Source organism: Gavialis gangeticus, unplaced genomic scaffold (assembly GCF_001723915.1).
Source record: "Gavialis gangeticus isolate Ggan-Ray unplaced genomic scaffold, GavGan_comp1, whole genome shotgun sequence".
Lineage (NCBI taxonomy): Eukaryota > Metazoa > Chordata > Crocodylia > Gavialidae > Gavialis > Gavialis gangeticus.
In genome coordinates this window covers 50,943,885-50,959,847 of record NW_017729034.1, presented here as the reverse complement: position 1 = coordinate 50,959,847, position 15,963 = coordinate 50,943,885, and the positions used below count along the sequence as shown (strand labels likewise).

Here is a 15,963-nt window from a genome sequence, read left to right as displayed (position 1 = left end):
AACTACAATCTGGAGGTGAAGTCAGAAATAAGGCAGACATTTTTAATAGCGAAGGTGACTGACCACTGGAACAAACTACCAGGGGATATGGCAGATTCTTCTCTCTTGACATCTTCAAATCAAAATTAGAAGACTTTTGGGAAGATATGTGTTAGCCAATAACAGGTGTTTGGCAGTAATAAGTGGGTGAAATTTAACAGCCTTTGTTATCAGGAAAGATTCTGACCTGAGGTTCTGTACTATCTATCTCTTCTGGCCCAAAGCATTAATAATCCATCAAGACCCAAATTCCAAAACTAGGGGTTAAATACTGATTAAAAATAAGCTTGTTTACAGCAAACCCAAAAGAAAATCTATAGCCTTCCTAGAGCTTTCTCCTTTCAGAACTGGAATCCTACAGCACATAAACATATTCTTCATGAATTCAAGCAAGAGATAATAAATAAAAGCAGTGGATGACTCTGAGGTATATTTCTGAAGCCTGAGAAAAAGAAAGTCCAAAGAACTCCGTGCATGCTTCACGAGTCATACTGCATCATTGCAGGGGTCTGCAGTGTTGAGTCTGCTCTGAATTTGCACTATGGGAATCTCTCTTTACCTGCATCTGCCCAGCACAGCATTGATGAGTAAATGTCAAATGTCAGCCCATTTGGTAATCCAAGATCATCCTTTACAAGAATTCTTCTGTTTGTGCCATCCATGTATGAGGTTTCAATTTTTGGAGCATCTCTGTTCCAATCTGTCCAGTAAAGATTTCTGGATGAGGAAGAAATGCAAAAGTTAAACTGAATGACCAAAACCAAATTACTATTTTTAACTGAGGAAATCCTTTAATGAAGAACGAAGCAGCAAGGAGAAGTAATTAAAATAGGAGGAAGATGTATATGTAGCTCTGATACAAGATACCTGAAATATAGAGAAGCTGTATCAAATTTAGCAACACCTTAAACACACGATGTCCCTGAATTGTGTAGGAGCTGATTTGTCAGGTGCCAAATAAAAACCTCCATGTCAGCCATACAAAATTAGTCAAGTTACTCTTTTCTTTATGGAGTCCTCCAGCCTACTATTTCTACATTGACTAAGGAGGAACATTTGCTACATGTTTATGGGTTAAATCCATGTGAATTCAGGAAGAATATTTGCAGAGTCAACTTCTTGCCAACCACTGTCTGCTGCCTCAAAAAAGGCTTCTCATGAGACCATATAGCAATAACTACCATTAAATCAGCTTTTTACTCACTATTTTGCTGCTTTGGATATGTTCCCTGAAGTTGCTAATTAACGTGTCTTCTTGAAGAAGCACTTTGTTGAATAGTAAGGAAAACTATGTGGGAGATCTACGTTGGTAAGCAGAGTCACATGGGCAGACTTTTACACCCACATGGAGTCCTGATAAAGCACTTCAATGATGCTTTGCACAGATATGTAAGAATGCGTGAATCCGGTTGTATACCTGTCTCTCTGATTACACATGTTTTGCTGTGCACCTTGTGCAATTACATTTATCCACCTCCCAAACTCCATTCTTCTAGGTAGTCTGGGAGAGGAGCAGAGAAGGGGCTCAGCTCCCTTTATAGTTAAATACAATTTCATAGGTGTTAGGGGCTGGAAGGGACCTTAAGATCACTGGGTCCAGCACTGCTGCACTTGGGCAGGAAAGACTGCTATGGTCATATGACTGCAACAAGGTGGGCGTCAAGATGCTTTTTGAAGATCACCAGGGTGGGTGACTCTGGGTACCAGGGTACTGCCTCTGTGGGAAGCCTGTTCCAAACCCTCAGCACTTGACTTGATGAGACAAGCTTACCACATTTTATGTGAATGAGAAAAATTAGTGCACTATTTATTCTTAAACATCTGCATGCTTTAACTGTCACTGACTTGTTGATTTCATCACAAATCTTGTTCAGATAACATCTGGAAAGAGGATGTTCCTTCCAAAGACTCATTCTCCTTCTAGTGAGAAATCCATGATTCATTCCCTGATTCTTACTTATAAACATATCAAATTCTTGCTGCCTTGGCTGAGAAGTCATTGTCCTTTGCAGAAAAACTGCATGTGTTTTGCATAGCACTATTTTTAGTGGCTCTTCATTTTCATTCAGTTTTATTAGAAATTAAGCACTTGGATAAAAAACCCTTTTTCCAGGTAGTAGCCATATAATTGGACAATTAATTTTTGACAATAGAAATTAAAAGATACAAGAACAGATATGAATAAGAACCCACCCTGCATTAGCACGATATTTAAATTTAATATTACATACTTTTTTCTTGATTAACATTAATTTTCCTTTGATACTTGGCAAAAAAATGAGTCACAGAATAGAACTGCATTAAAATGTGACTCCAGTTCCACAAACAAATAGGACATATGCATACAACTATTCTGTTTGCAGTAAAGAAAGTAGAGGTGTACTGTATAGAAGTTACTCTGTGTTTATTGCTCCTGAGCACACTTTTAATCCATGGTAGACAAAAGCCAAACCTCAGTAGTTTACCTCACTTTCTTTGAGGGCTAAGTTGCTAAGGTCTGCTCTCATTTATGGCAGGTAAAAGTACACAAACAGGGAGCTACCAGAGAACAGCTGTTCAGTGGTAAAATTCCACCCCTGTTTCTTTCTCTTGCACTCTCTAGTTTATGTGCCCAGGTGGTACAGTAGAAGTGTAATTTTATGCACTCCAGTGCAGTTTCATTAGCCAAAAAGACTATTTCACTTCAACATTTTAGGTACAGGGTTTTCAAAGTATTTAAGTGTCTAAAGTTGGACACAGACAGTCATTGTGATTTTCAAAAACATCCATGTGCCTAACACTATTTGAATTCAGGAAGGAGCCATGCAGTATTTTTGAAACTACACCTGCCATTTAAAAACAAAAAACAGCAACAGCTTACTCTAATATTCTAATCTAATATTTTTAACTATAGCAATTAACTTGCAATATTGTGAAGGAAGGAACCACTCTCAATGTGAGCAGTGTGCTGAAAGCAGCTTTTCATGCAATATTTATCTCTATCACTCTATTATCTAATTGGCATTTTGGCAGAAGTTTTTACTTCCAATAAGAGTCAGAGTTATGTAACTCCTTAGTTGGATTTTTAGGACTGAATACAGGATAATGCCACTCCTACACTTCAAGGCAGCCTAAAGTGTAAATTTTCAATATATAAACTTAAACATTTTTATTTGCAAAGAAGAGCATTTTCACAACATTTACACTGATATTGACTTTGTGGCAGGTTATATAATCTGCCCGATTTCAGATAGTCTTTGCTTATACTAGAGAAGATAATAACCCTCTTCCTTTTTTAAAGGTCTTGAACTTCTACTAATCTAGCTAGCCTTTCATCTGCTATCTCTGGGAATCTCCCTCTTCACCAATTTTCAGTCCTGAAAACTGTTTTTAATCTTCTATCTCTCTGCTTTGTCCTCAGACAAGAAGAATGCATTGCATTTGAAAGCTTGTCTGTGTCTATCCCAACCATGCACTTGGCCCAATGAGACACCACACATATATCCTGGATCTTCCTGGCTATAACATCATTCTAACATTATAAAACATTTACATACCCTCTCACAGCATCTGCTACAATAGCTCTGGGGTTCACCAAATCACTGTCAAACAGCACACGACGCTGGTTACCATCCAGGCGTGCCACTTCTATTCTATCAAGTTGCGAATCAGTCCAGAAGATGTTGCGACCTAGATGGTCTATTGTTATTCCTTCAGGACTTCCCAAATCTGGAACCAATTAAAGAAAATGAAACCTCAAACAACGTGTTTTTTCATAATATACAAATCCCAAACACTTAACAGCTATTTCAGATGGAAAAGTAAGATTCTCCCTAAATACTTTGTAATAGTTTCAGTGCAATTGCAATTAACAACAGGCAATTTCATACCTGGGATATTAACACTATGGAAAATAATCACACCAGTTTTGCTTTACAAAATGTAAATGTAAAGAATTCACTTACAAAGTAGGCACATTTACAGGTAAGATCTTTGGTCAGCATCTTAAGCATGGCAAATCTAACAGCTAGAAAGTGCAGGAAGAGTGACTATTCATCACAGCAGAAAGTAATTAGAAAGTAATTAAAAAATAAATAGACATGCATGTGTCTTAGGCTTGAAAACTGTGTAGGTCCACATGGGTTCAAGCATTTTTCCAAATACAGGTTTCCCTCACTTATGCTGTACATGCATTCCTGGAAAATGGCGCATAACTCGAATTCGTGTACAGGGAACCCACTTTACAATGTAACAAATAGGGATACGTTCCAAGACCTCTACTATACTGAGCCCCAGACCCATTTCTACCACTTTTACAAGACGATTTTGGTACTCACCAACAGCATACACTACACACAAGCACAGGGTGGTGATGAATGTTACCATAATGGGGATGGCAACTACAGAAAGCTTGTCTGTGTCTATCCCAACCATGCACTTGGCCCAATGAGACACCACACATCTATCGTCACAGACGAGTGAGGAGCACAGATACGAATAGGAGACTATATTTTGGTGTGTCACTCCCACAATGCACTGCACAAAGCAGATGACTGCAGGCTTCCACTACACCGATCGCATAAGAAGAATTTACCTTGTGTATAACAGATTTTTGGTATAAAAAGGGTCATTGCATATGAGTGAATTTGCACATACAGAACCTGCATAAAGCAAGGGAAACCTGTAGATCGCTAGGCCCAAACAAGGGTCCCTGTCTCAGATCAGTAGCAGTCAGGAACAGAAGCTAGGTTTCCTGATTCTTAGTCTACTGAACTGAGCACTGGATGCAGCTGTCTCACACAGAAGGCATGCAACAGCCACAGCTTTCATGCCTCTGTACACATTTCGTTATCAATTAACCAAGGTTTTCACAGTGCCTGATTTGGTAGACAGAGGGTACATCTACACATATGCTATACTGTGGAGTCGACTAATTAGCTCCATTGCAAAGTGTCAGCATTCACACGTGTGCTGGTATTAAGGTGCAGTAAACTAATTAAACCAACCATAAGACAGTACTGCTGGGGACAGTACTATCTTACGACGGAGTAATTATGTATGATCAAATGCCCGGGTAGATGTTGACTGCAGGTGTAAATACTGTCTGGTTAGCCCAGCTAGCCAAGGGCCAGACTCCTGCCTGAACCTCATGCCCCAGTCAGCCCCTCTGCTGCTCTCTGCTGCCACCCTGAACCCTCCCCCCATGGTCTCTGCCAACCTGGAGCTGCTTTGTTTTGATGCAACTTGCTGCTGTCTGGGCACACGTATAGATGCTGTGCCTGGGAGCAGTTCCTCCAGCTCAAATTGCTCCAGAGCTTATTGCACTGCCTTAATTGCACGTGTAGAAGCACCTAGAGGGCACGTCCTCTCATGCAGGAGCGTGCACTTGCAACATGCACTTTGGTGTGGGGCAAATTGCCCCACATCAGGGAAACTGCCTTTTCCCCACTCCTCCTCCTCCCAGTGTGCTGGAGGAGCCGGGGACAACTAAAGGAGTGGTCTCCTGGGAGGGCCAAGCCTCCATGTCAGCCAGTGCATACTCCTTCTACATACACTGCACCACTTTTTTCATGCTGCTTTTCTTTGCTACTGGGATTTTCCAGTAGCAAATTCTTCCCCCGTTCTGCAAATTTGCAGCACAAGGCACATTTAAACATTCCAAGTGTGCAATCTGTGGCACCATAAAGAGGTCTGTGGTGCAACAAACTGCAATTGTCTGCATGTCTGGATGCAGCCAGTGTCTACTGAATTCTGATCCACACACTGTTAGTGAGTAGAGTGGCTTTCACCAGCTTTAATGAACCTGAGATCAGGTCCTAGGAAAACAAAGGTAAGACAAAAAGAGAGGCAAGGGTAAAAAGCTACTACAAAACAAATCATGGTTACTGCGGCTTTTCTATCAAGGAAATAGATCTGCACTTACTAACAAAGAAGTAAGCAGAAAAACTTCTCCCTATGATAACAGTCATGGCTTCTCAAAGGCATTCTTCCCTTGCTTCCTAAACAGCCATTTTAATAGATTTTTTCCCTTTACTTCCTTCATAGCAACTTTTAAGCTTAGGATTCCTTTCTCATTCTGCTCTAGATGGAAGCAGAAGAGTATTCCCCAATTGACAGCTACTTCCCACTGCTTTCTCAGGGAACCTTATTCTCATAGTCTTTTGCTTCCTGTGCGTTTCCCCCATTACAATCTTCTTAGGTTAATATCCTAGGATGCAGGTGAAAATCATAGAAAAAGAGGGCTGGAAGGAACCCTATAGGTCAGCCCCCTGCCCAAGGCATGGTCAACTTGCCTAAATCACCCTGACAAACGTTTGTTTAATTTGTACTTAAAAACTTCCGATGATGGTGATGACCTCTCTATGTAATCCATTTGTGTGTAACCGTCTGCACAGTTAGAAAGTTCCTAATATTCTAAATCTTCCCTGTTACCATGTAAGACTGTTCCTTTTTGTCCTGCCCCTTGTGGACAGAGAGAGCAATTGATTACCATCCTTTTTTATAACAGCTTTTGTACTTGAAAACTGTTATCAATCCCTCCTCACTCTTCTCTTCTCCACATTAAATAATCCTAGTTCCCCCAATCCTTCCCTGTAAATCAGGTTTCCAAACTGTGGTATGTGTACCCCTGGGGATATGCAAGACATCTCTGGGGGAGAAATTGTATGATGGTGGATTTAATTTTCATAATTATAATAGTATATGGCATTTAAAGGGTTAACACATAAAACATACCCTGGTAGGGGTATGCAGACAGCTGGTTAATCTGGAAGGGGGTATGCAATAAGAAGAAGTTTGGGAACCTCTGCTCTAAGTGAAGCCTTATCAGTGCTGAACAGAGTAGGAGAATGTAGGTAATGTTCTTATTAATACATCCAAGTATGTTACTGGGTTTTTTGCACATTGTTGACCTATATTCAGTTTACGGTCTACTACAGCCCCCAAGATCTTTTCTGCAGTACTACCACCTCACCAGTCATCTTCTCGTTTGTATGTGTGCATTTGATTGTTTCATGCTAAGTGCAGGACTTTGCACTTGTTGTTACTGAATTTCATCCGATTACTTTCAGATCATTTCTCCAATTTATCCAGGTCTTTTTGACTCCTCATCCTATCTTCAAAGCGTTTGCTACCCTGCCCAGCTTGGTCTGCACTTGTTTCTATCCTCCAAATCATTGAGGAAATATTTAACAGTAATAGATCCAGGGGTCTGATAACCTGATAATACCAAGTTAATATCATAAAGATAACCTGACATGCTTATGGTATTTGTTCAGAAAAAAATACTTCACATACTGTCTTCATTTTCCACAAACAGAATGAATGTGTCTATACTGTGGCTTATTCTGAGATAACTGTTTTAGTAAAAAAAGACATTTAAAAAAAATCACAAAATAGTAACACCTGCCAAACTCTGACCTGGTCTTAGAAAATAAATAGAGTAGAGAAATATTTACTATTTGTTTGTAAGATTTTTGTTCTAGGCTTTTAGAAAAATAAATGGACTTTGCAAAGATGTGGGCTGGGTTTGCAAATCTTTAAAACTTGGCAGTACAAAAGGAAAGAAAACAATTCATCCTTCTGAAAACAACAAATGTATGATGTTTTAAGTTTTAGGTAGTGCAATACTTAAAAAGGTTAATCAACCTTAATGACCAGTTTCCAAAGTGCTAATAGCATTGATCATAGTGATGTAGATGGAATTTACATCCAGTTCCAGGTTTTCTGTAGAGAGTTTGAGGGTTTTTCAAAATATGTTTTAGCGCTGTATGTGCATAGTTCTCCATGGACAGTTATCTGTTCCAAAAGCAACAGGAAATAGCAGATAATGACCTATTACTTTGGATTCAATGGCTTGTAGCTCAGAAATGAAGCATGAGAAAAAATAAATATTTTGAAAATATAGATAAAACATTTAAACTGCCCTTTACTCAATGTATGTGAAAAACTATTTGATGATCTTCAAGACACGTCGATCCATGGAAAAGAACGGGGCGCAAAATCCATGCAACTTAACCCAAATGAAAACACAGTTCAACGTCATTCAGATTCCCCTGGTATCAGCCGTTAATGAACCAAATAAGGAAAGATTGTGTGGGTTTATTTCTAGAGTTAGAGTGACCCTCCACAAAAAAAACAGCTGTCAAATGCAGAATGAGACACTACTGGTGAAAGAAAGGTGAAATGTGTGGAGTTTGTCTTCTATGAATTTTGAACTATATACTTTATACAATCATTAGAATAATAGAAAATTAGGCTGGTAAGGGACTTCAGGAAGTCATCTAGTCCAATCCTCTGCTCAAAGAAGGCCCATTCCTCATCTATATCATCCCAGCCAAGGCTTTGCCTAGCCAGGTCTTAAAAACTTCCAAGGATGGAGATTCCACAACCTCTCCAGGTAACCTGTTCCAGTGTTTTATTTGCCCCCTACTGAGAGAGTTTTTCCTAATATCTAACCTAAACTTCTCTTGCTGCAACTTGAGATGGTTGCTTCTTGTTTGGTCACCTGCTACCACTAAAAACACTCTAGCTCCATCCTCTTTGGATCCACCCTTCAGTTACTTGAAGGCTGCTATTAAATCTCCACCCCCCCTTCTCTTCTCCATACTAAATAAACCCAGTTCCCTCAATTTATCCTCAGAAGTCATGTTCCCTAGCCCTCTAACCATTTTTGTTTCCTTCTGCTGGACTCTCTCCAATTTGTCCACATCCTTTCTGCAAGGCAAATCAGTCCTCTGCTTCCAGCGACTGAACACATACCAACTCATAAGCACTGATTTCACACATTTACCTGGATTTTCCTGGACCCTCCTGAGTGTCCCTGTATAGACATTACCTCTGATCTGCACAGAACTTATACAGGGGTAGAGGGCACACATCAATCTGCTCCCTGCTCTACAAACAACATAACTATTTTCCATCCTCTCTTCTGGAGGACAGCAGGTGAGGGCACTACCTTGCTTTGGGGGCTACACGCTGAATGGGAGAAATTCTGTTCTAATTATCTGCAAGTGGGGGAAGGAGGAAGATGTTCCCAACTCCATATGGGGAGTCAGAGAGGGCAGAGGGTTAGAGACCAATGGCTAATGTTTCTTAGGAGGCCCTTGTGGCAGATTTCCATTCTGAGCTCCCAGGCAGGAGATTCAAAGAGGCTGTGGGGCCTTAGCTAAATATCTATCCTGGCTCACTGACAATCAGCTTGAGGAACCTGGACCCAGCTACGATGTCAGGGAGCATACTAAAGCAGGCTCTGTGTATCTCCTCCCCCACTTCACCAGTCATTCCCAGCGGCATGCCTGCATTCCTGGTATACTGCTGTCAGGCTGGACTCGCTCACAGACTCTGCCTCTGGGAAAGGGACAGGCTTGTGCAGGCATGTAGGGCTGATATCACTCAAGTTAAGGACAACAAAGGAGAAAGCCTCCCTGTGGAATAGCCTCTGCAGCTGTGGAACCTGGGGAGCCTGAAGCCTCCGCAGGCAATGCAGCTGCGGAGGTGAATGAGAGCTGGATGGGGCCCCATAATAAAGCATGCCCCTGCAAAACAAATCAAGCTCCAGTCACAGGAATGTTAATGAAAAATAATGCTCACTCTAAAAACAGTGTGTGCAGACTGGAACAGCCGGCTAGAGTGCATAGAAAGGAGGACAAATACAGAAGCAAAACAGGATCATCTAAAGTGTCTTTTGAGACTGGGAAGAGAAAAAGACCTCTGCCATTTTACATTTCAACTTTGGCTAGCCAGACCCAGCGTGGAAATGCCCATTCAGATACCTGATTGAGGAAACAACCCTTCAGTGTAAGTAAGCTTGCTCAGTGCTCTGCCCCCACACCAAGCTTATTTGAAGCTGCCTGGGATATCCTGACACTACATTGCAGTCTGTGCCACAGACAGCATCAGCAACAGGCTCAGTCTTTGGACAGATATGCTGCTTCTACAGTAAACAAATAATGAATCTTCGTTACAACACCACACTTCACTGTACTTAGGGTACCAACTGCATTTCCTGGCACATATTCCTGATGTCGTATTACATGCCTCCAGAACACAAGGCACATTGGAAGAGTTTGAAACGTACAGTTCATTAAATGAAAATAGTTTCTACAAAGTCACTCCAATACCATGCTCATTCCACTATGTACTTTATCACTATGTCAATAACAATGGTGCATGTTAATATTCTGTGTTATGCCTCCCTCACCTCCTAACTTATCTGCATACCAGAACAACAGAGAACTCTGGCTCTCTGAACTAAAACACTGGAAAGCAGGAATAGGTCCTCCAACCAATCTGCAGTGAAAAGGGCAAAGGATAATGACAAATGCCTAACAGTGCATCTGAGATTGCCAGTCTTGGACTGGAAAGAGTCTCAGGAGCATTTCAGACCTCAAGCTACAAAGTATGTCTTGGTGAGAGTTGCTGTGTTGTCTGAGAAGTGCCACAGAGAACCTCTTTCCTCCCCTTAACAATGCCAACTGAGGAGGCAGCAGAACATGATTGCTGTCACTCTCCGAGCACAAGGAGAGGTCCATTTGCTTGTGTAAGGAACTTGGAATTAAAGTAGTAGTAGTTTGATGTTGTCAAACAGTAACTTAGAACACTGTTTGGGTATATCTACATGTGCATTAGATCCGGGAGCTGTTTACTCACCCGTAAACTACTCATGAGTAACCAAACATTCCTGGGCAGGCATCTACACATATAGGGAACTGGGAGCAGATTTGCTGCTGACAGCAGCAAACTGCTTTCTCTTCCAGGGGCCCCACAATAAGCCCCTGCCACCACCAGAGGGAGCTATAACTTCCCTCTGGGTCAGGGGCAGGCCATTATTTTGACTGGAGGGCTGCTTAAAGAGTTTTGGTGAGCTGTCAAGGGCTGCAAGGGTAGCCTCACCCCTTGACATGTGCCCTGCCCCCTGGTTGCCATCTTGGAACCAGAAGTCCTGCCTCCTAACCCCTGACCTTTGCCATAGGAAGTCCCTCCCCTTGTCCCCAGAAGTACTCCTTTTGGGAAGGGGGTTTGCCATCTTGGAATCGGAAAAAAACAAAATATATACTAAATATCAAACATTGATAATAACATATTTGAATTTTATTTAAAAAAAATATTTTTGTCCTGATTTGTGTGCATTTGCATGGTGTACATAGAGGTGATTGCATAATCGCTCAAAATGAAGTCTTACTCTTGTATATTGCAGAGGTGTGGGGGGAGTATAGGGTTTGTGGGGTGACTGTGGGGTGTGTGGAGGTGAAGCATGGCTGGGTGTGTGTGGGGGATTCCTCCCCCTCACTTTTATCGCTGTTTATGCCAACTTAATAAAAGGGCTTGGAAGGCAAGTCCTAGAAGGAGAGGCTGAAGGAAATGGGCATGTTCAACTTGCAAAAAAGGTGTGTAAGCGGGAATATGATAGCAGTCTTCAAAAATCTGAGGGGCTGCCATAAAGGAGGAAAACACCTTTTCTCTCTTACTGCAGAAAGTGGTACATGGACCATTGGGCATGTCTACACATTCACTGGATGAGTCTACACATGCCCCTGACTGCGCATGTCGTACTGCACAGTCATTTAGTGCTACACAGTTATTTGGTACTTGCTTTAGCTTTAGCAAGTACTAAAAGACTGTGCAGTACCCACTGGTACTGTGCAGTCCCAGCAGCACATGGTTATTTTAGTGTCAGTGTCACAGTTTGTGCCCACCGATGCTACGTTGCTGTAGATCTCATGTAGATGTGCGCATTAATGTACGTTGGGTAATGGGTATTAAATCTAGTACCTCTGTCAGTACTAGAAAAATGTGTATTAGCTTATTTTAATGTGCATTAGCTAAAGAGCACTTTTTTTGTGATGCTTTAATGTGCATTAAAATAGACTACTGCGCATTAAAGTGCATGTGTAGACATCCCCATTGACTTGAAGCTGCAGCAAAGTAGGTTTAGATTGGATATCAAGAAAAACTTCACTGTTAGAAAAGTGAAGCAGTAGAACAGACTGCCTAGGGAAGCTGTGAAATTTCCATCAATAGCAGGGTTCAAAAGAGACTGGATAAGCATGGGTGCCAGGAAGGTCACATGGTGCTAGGATGGAACTTTCCTCCTCCTGCTGCTGCATGTGTTGTGTGGGGTGGGACAGGGGTCGTGGGGAGGGTTCACCTTCCTCAGAAGCATTGGGTGCTGTCTGCAGCCAAGGATGGGGATTGTGGCCAGTGCTCAATGCCAAAGCTCCCGCTGGGACTGACACCTAGAGATTTCAGTTTCAGAGATTCCTGGCTAGAGATTCTTGCCCCTCACTCATGGTCAGATCAATTGCCATATTTGGGTTTTTACCTCATAGACAGATTGGTACAAAAAGTGATGGTTTCTGCCTTCCTCTGGGGAGGTGAGGTAGGGGAGGAAGAGAAGGAGGACATGGGAGGAGGGGGTATGGCCCTCTTCCTTGGATCTCTAGAGTGCATTTTAACAACCTCTGCAGCAGCAGGATTTGGTTGGCGTGGTCCCCGTGCTTTACCTGTGGCAGGTTAGGGTGCTTTGTGTCTGTGTGATAGGGTGGCCTGTGTAGTTTTGCTAATACATTAGGTAATAGATTTTTATATGATGGTTTGGATAGGAATGAGGCAGGAGGTAGAACTATATGACCTCTAGAGGTCCCTGCCAGTCCTACTTTTCTATGATTTCTATAAAGTCTTTGTTTTATGAATTACAGAAAGAAGAAGACTGCAATCTAGTTGTGTAACTGGCTATGGGCATTTCAGTTGTGGTGTTATTCAAAGCCTGCATCTGCTGCTATAATCTCCTGGGAATCTGTACTTGGCTCCTAGCTATTGAGATGGCAGGTATGTTTAAAATGAAAAAACTGTCCTTGTTTTCAGGATGTTATTTAGTTGGTCTAATAAAAGATATCACATTTACCCAAAGAACCTAGTCTAAACTGTCCTTCAAATTCCTTCCGTTAAGCATCATTCCTGCAGACACCTACAAAACAGTTCGGCAAAGCTGGGCAGCTGGTGCCCTGTGACTGCTGCTCACACCTCAAGGCCATATTGCACAACCTTCATTATGTTGTCTTCCCCCCAGGTTTAAGACAATCTCTTGTCCCTTGTCCTAATCTTAGGTTGTAGGCTCTTGAGGGCAAGGACTGTCTTTTATTATGTTTGTAGTATGCTTAGCACAGGAGAAGTGAGGTCATGAGGTGCTCTTGAAAAACGAACAGTAATAGAACAGATGTATTTTTAAATTTAAGGCTCTTGATACACTTTGATTTCTGCCAGTTTGACCTCCTATGAACATTCTACCCTTGCAGTGGTAGAACAGAGCCATGACTTGGTTAAATGCTGCTGTATGCCAGGTCTTACAAACACTGCTAGACATTAGTCTGTGAGGAAGAAAGCTATCTTGCTACCTGTTTTGATGATGGCTGTTGGCTCCCCACCATGCAGACTGACTTGACTGATGGAAGGGCCACTGATGTCTGTCCAATAAACCATCTTGTCCTTGCAGTCATATGCAACTCCAATAACAACTTTATCCTGTAAATCAACAAGAGAATTACTGTAGCCTCAAATTCTATAACAGGTGAGAGCACCAAGTTTGAAATGCCTGAATTATGTGCATGGGCAGAGTTAAAGATAAGGGCCTGGTGGGCAAACGAATAGATTCAGCACTGACTCAAGTCAACATACACACGCATGCGCACACACACGTACTTCTCACTCATTTGAGTGCAAGTGCTCTTCAGTGGTGTCCCCACACTTTCCTCTCTGAATACTGAGGCACACATGCAGTCTTCATTAAGAGCTGTTTTCTTTCTCCTGTTCCTTACACTGTAAACACTGTTATACACTGTGCTGTGCAATGTTTGACTGCTGTCCTTCTCCCAAAACTTACCAAAAGAGGCTGTATTTTCACAATCTGTGAACTGGTCTGAGATAAATCATTAAATATAAAATACAGATAGTAAAATACAGACAGTAAAACTAGAGTTCTGGTTTAATAGGCTGTGTGTGTGTGTGTGTGTGTGTGTGTGTGTGTGTGTGTGTGTGTGTGTGTGTGTGTGTGTGTGTGTGTGTGTGTACACACACATACACGTGACTTATTAAAACAGAATTCTAGTTTTACTATCTATATTATTTTGATTTAAAATAAAAACTTTTCTCTTGAACAGCTGCAGACATACATTTGAGAATCTAGAATAGAAGAAAAGAGAACAACTATCACACATTTAGATTTAAAGTATCTTTCTGGTGGCATTTATTTAGGACTCTCAGCAGGCCTTTCATCATTTTGTATGCATTCCTGAGTCTGCCTCGTGTGATGCCTTAGATAAGATTCTGGCAGATTAGAAGAGAACGAGTCCAGTGATCCCTTTAGAAAATCTCTCAAAAATATTCATTAACTTGGGATTTATGTATGATATTTCGGCCCATCCAATAATACTAAATATTATAGGGTGAACTGCATATTGTAGCATAATTGCTGCCTCTCCTCACCAACACATCTCTGTAATTTAGAAATCTTGTTTGGTAGCAGGATGAAAAAATAGGTGCAACATTAATCAGAAATCAAACTCAGAGTTGTATCTTATCTTTGAAGCCCTTTGCTGGAGAGCCTTAATTAGATTTTTCATTAGATTTTTCAGACCCAGCAGTGTAAGTAACCAAGCCAGTTAAGAAGAATTTCCACTTCTGTGCTTGTGTTTATGTCAATGTGACTGACCAAATTTGTACTTGGTCATGTATATTATCTACAATTTACAGTTTATTATTGTATGGAATGGGACAGTTACAATACTAGATGCAGGTGCCATTATAAACAAACTGGAGCTGTGATGAAAAATGCAATGCCAAATGTTGTGGAGAACAAATTAACATGCTGAAGTTGGGTAGTTGAAGGAGTCAGATTGTACCATTTAATAAAAAAGCATACAGTTAAAGAGTCACAGGCCAGGAAAAGAGAGTGGAATTTGAAAAGCATCAGGGATTCTTTTGGATAGAAAGAAGCTTTTCAAGACAGTGGGGAACAGTGTGGGAAAAAGGTTTACCACCCATTGGGCTCAGGCAGGAGAGGGGACAGAAAAAATTGAATCTGAGGAGTGTAAGGAACTGACTGGAGAGTAGGAAGAGATGAAGACAGATGGCAGCATTGGGGGGGACAGGGAGAGAAAAGCACAATCTATGGAAAACCTTTAAGAGCAATTTGGAGTTTTATACTGGAGTGGGAAGTGGAAAGAGAGCCAATGAAAACAAGAGGATGGGGGTGAAGTACTCCCATACATTAAGCTTTAAGAGGCTCTTTTGAACAAAATGAGGGACACATTTATTTGTCAAAAAAATCAAATTCCTTTATAAATAACCCTCAGTTTTGGTATTCTTTATTAGTGATGTCTTACACCAAATTTGTGTGGAGCCTAATAAATTTGGGGATTCACATAAATAATGGTTATGTCAGAGGCTTTATCCATCAGTCCATAAATTCACTCTTCACTGACCAAGGTGACATTTTTTTCAAAGCACACATGGTCACTGTATATACAACAGATACTTACTGGAACATATAGCAAAGCTTTTGCATCAGCTTTCTTCATATTATTCCCCTCCAGTGGGACATGTTCAATCTTTCCACTTTGGGCAAAGAGTAAGTGTGTTCCTGGGGGCAGAGGAATTGAATCTGGTCGAACAGAGGGCCCAATAACAACTGGAGGAGCAGCTGTGCTCAGACCTTGTTGATAGATGATGAAAAACAGATGAAAAAACTCATAAAAATACAGTGAGGCAAGGCATAACCTACAACAGACAACTGGAGCCAAGCTTCTTAGAAAGAAACAGCCCTCTACACGGACACTAATAAAGCAGTTCAACCAGAAATGTCAAGCAGCTCTCAAGTTTTTCTTAATTGGCAGGGAGGGGGAGCAGATGACCCAGGATTTTCCATCTCAGATTTTTGCTGAGCCTACA

At 41.3% G+C, this 15,963-nt stretch overlaps 1 protein-coding gene across 1 annotated transcript in view; it reads right to left on the bottom strand.

Moving 5' to 3' along the window:
* The window catches only part of NID1 (nidogen 1), a 96,514-nt gene that overhangs the window by 12,807 nt on the left and 67,744 nt on the right, over positions 1 to 15,963 (bottom strand). The window contains exons 14-17 of the mRNA XM_019526827.1: positions 15,555 to 15,727; positions 13,413 to 13,539; positions 3,576 to 3,747; positions 599 to 756 (exon numbers count right to left, since the gene is read on the bottom strand). Coding sequence (XP_019382372.1) covers positions 599 to 756; positions 3,576 to 3,747; positions 13,413 to 13,539; positions 15,555 to 15,727 — 630 coding nt within the window. The remainder of the gene's footprint in view (positions 1 to 598; positions 757 to 3,575; positions 3,748 to 13,412; positions 13,540 to 15,554; positions 15,728 to 15,963) is intronic.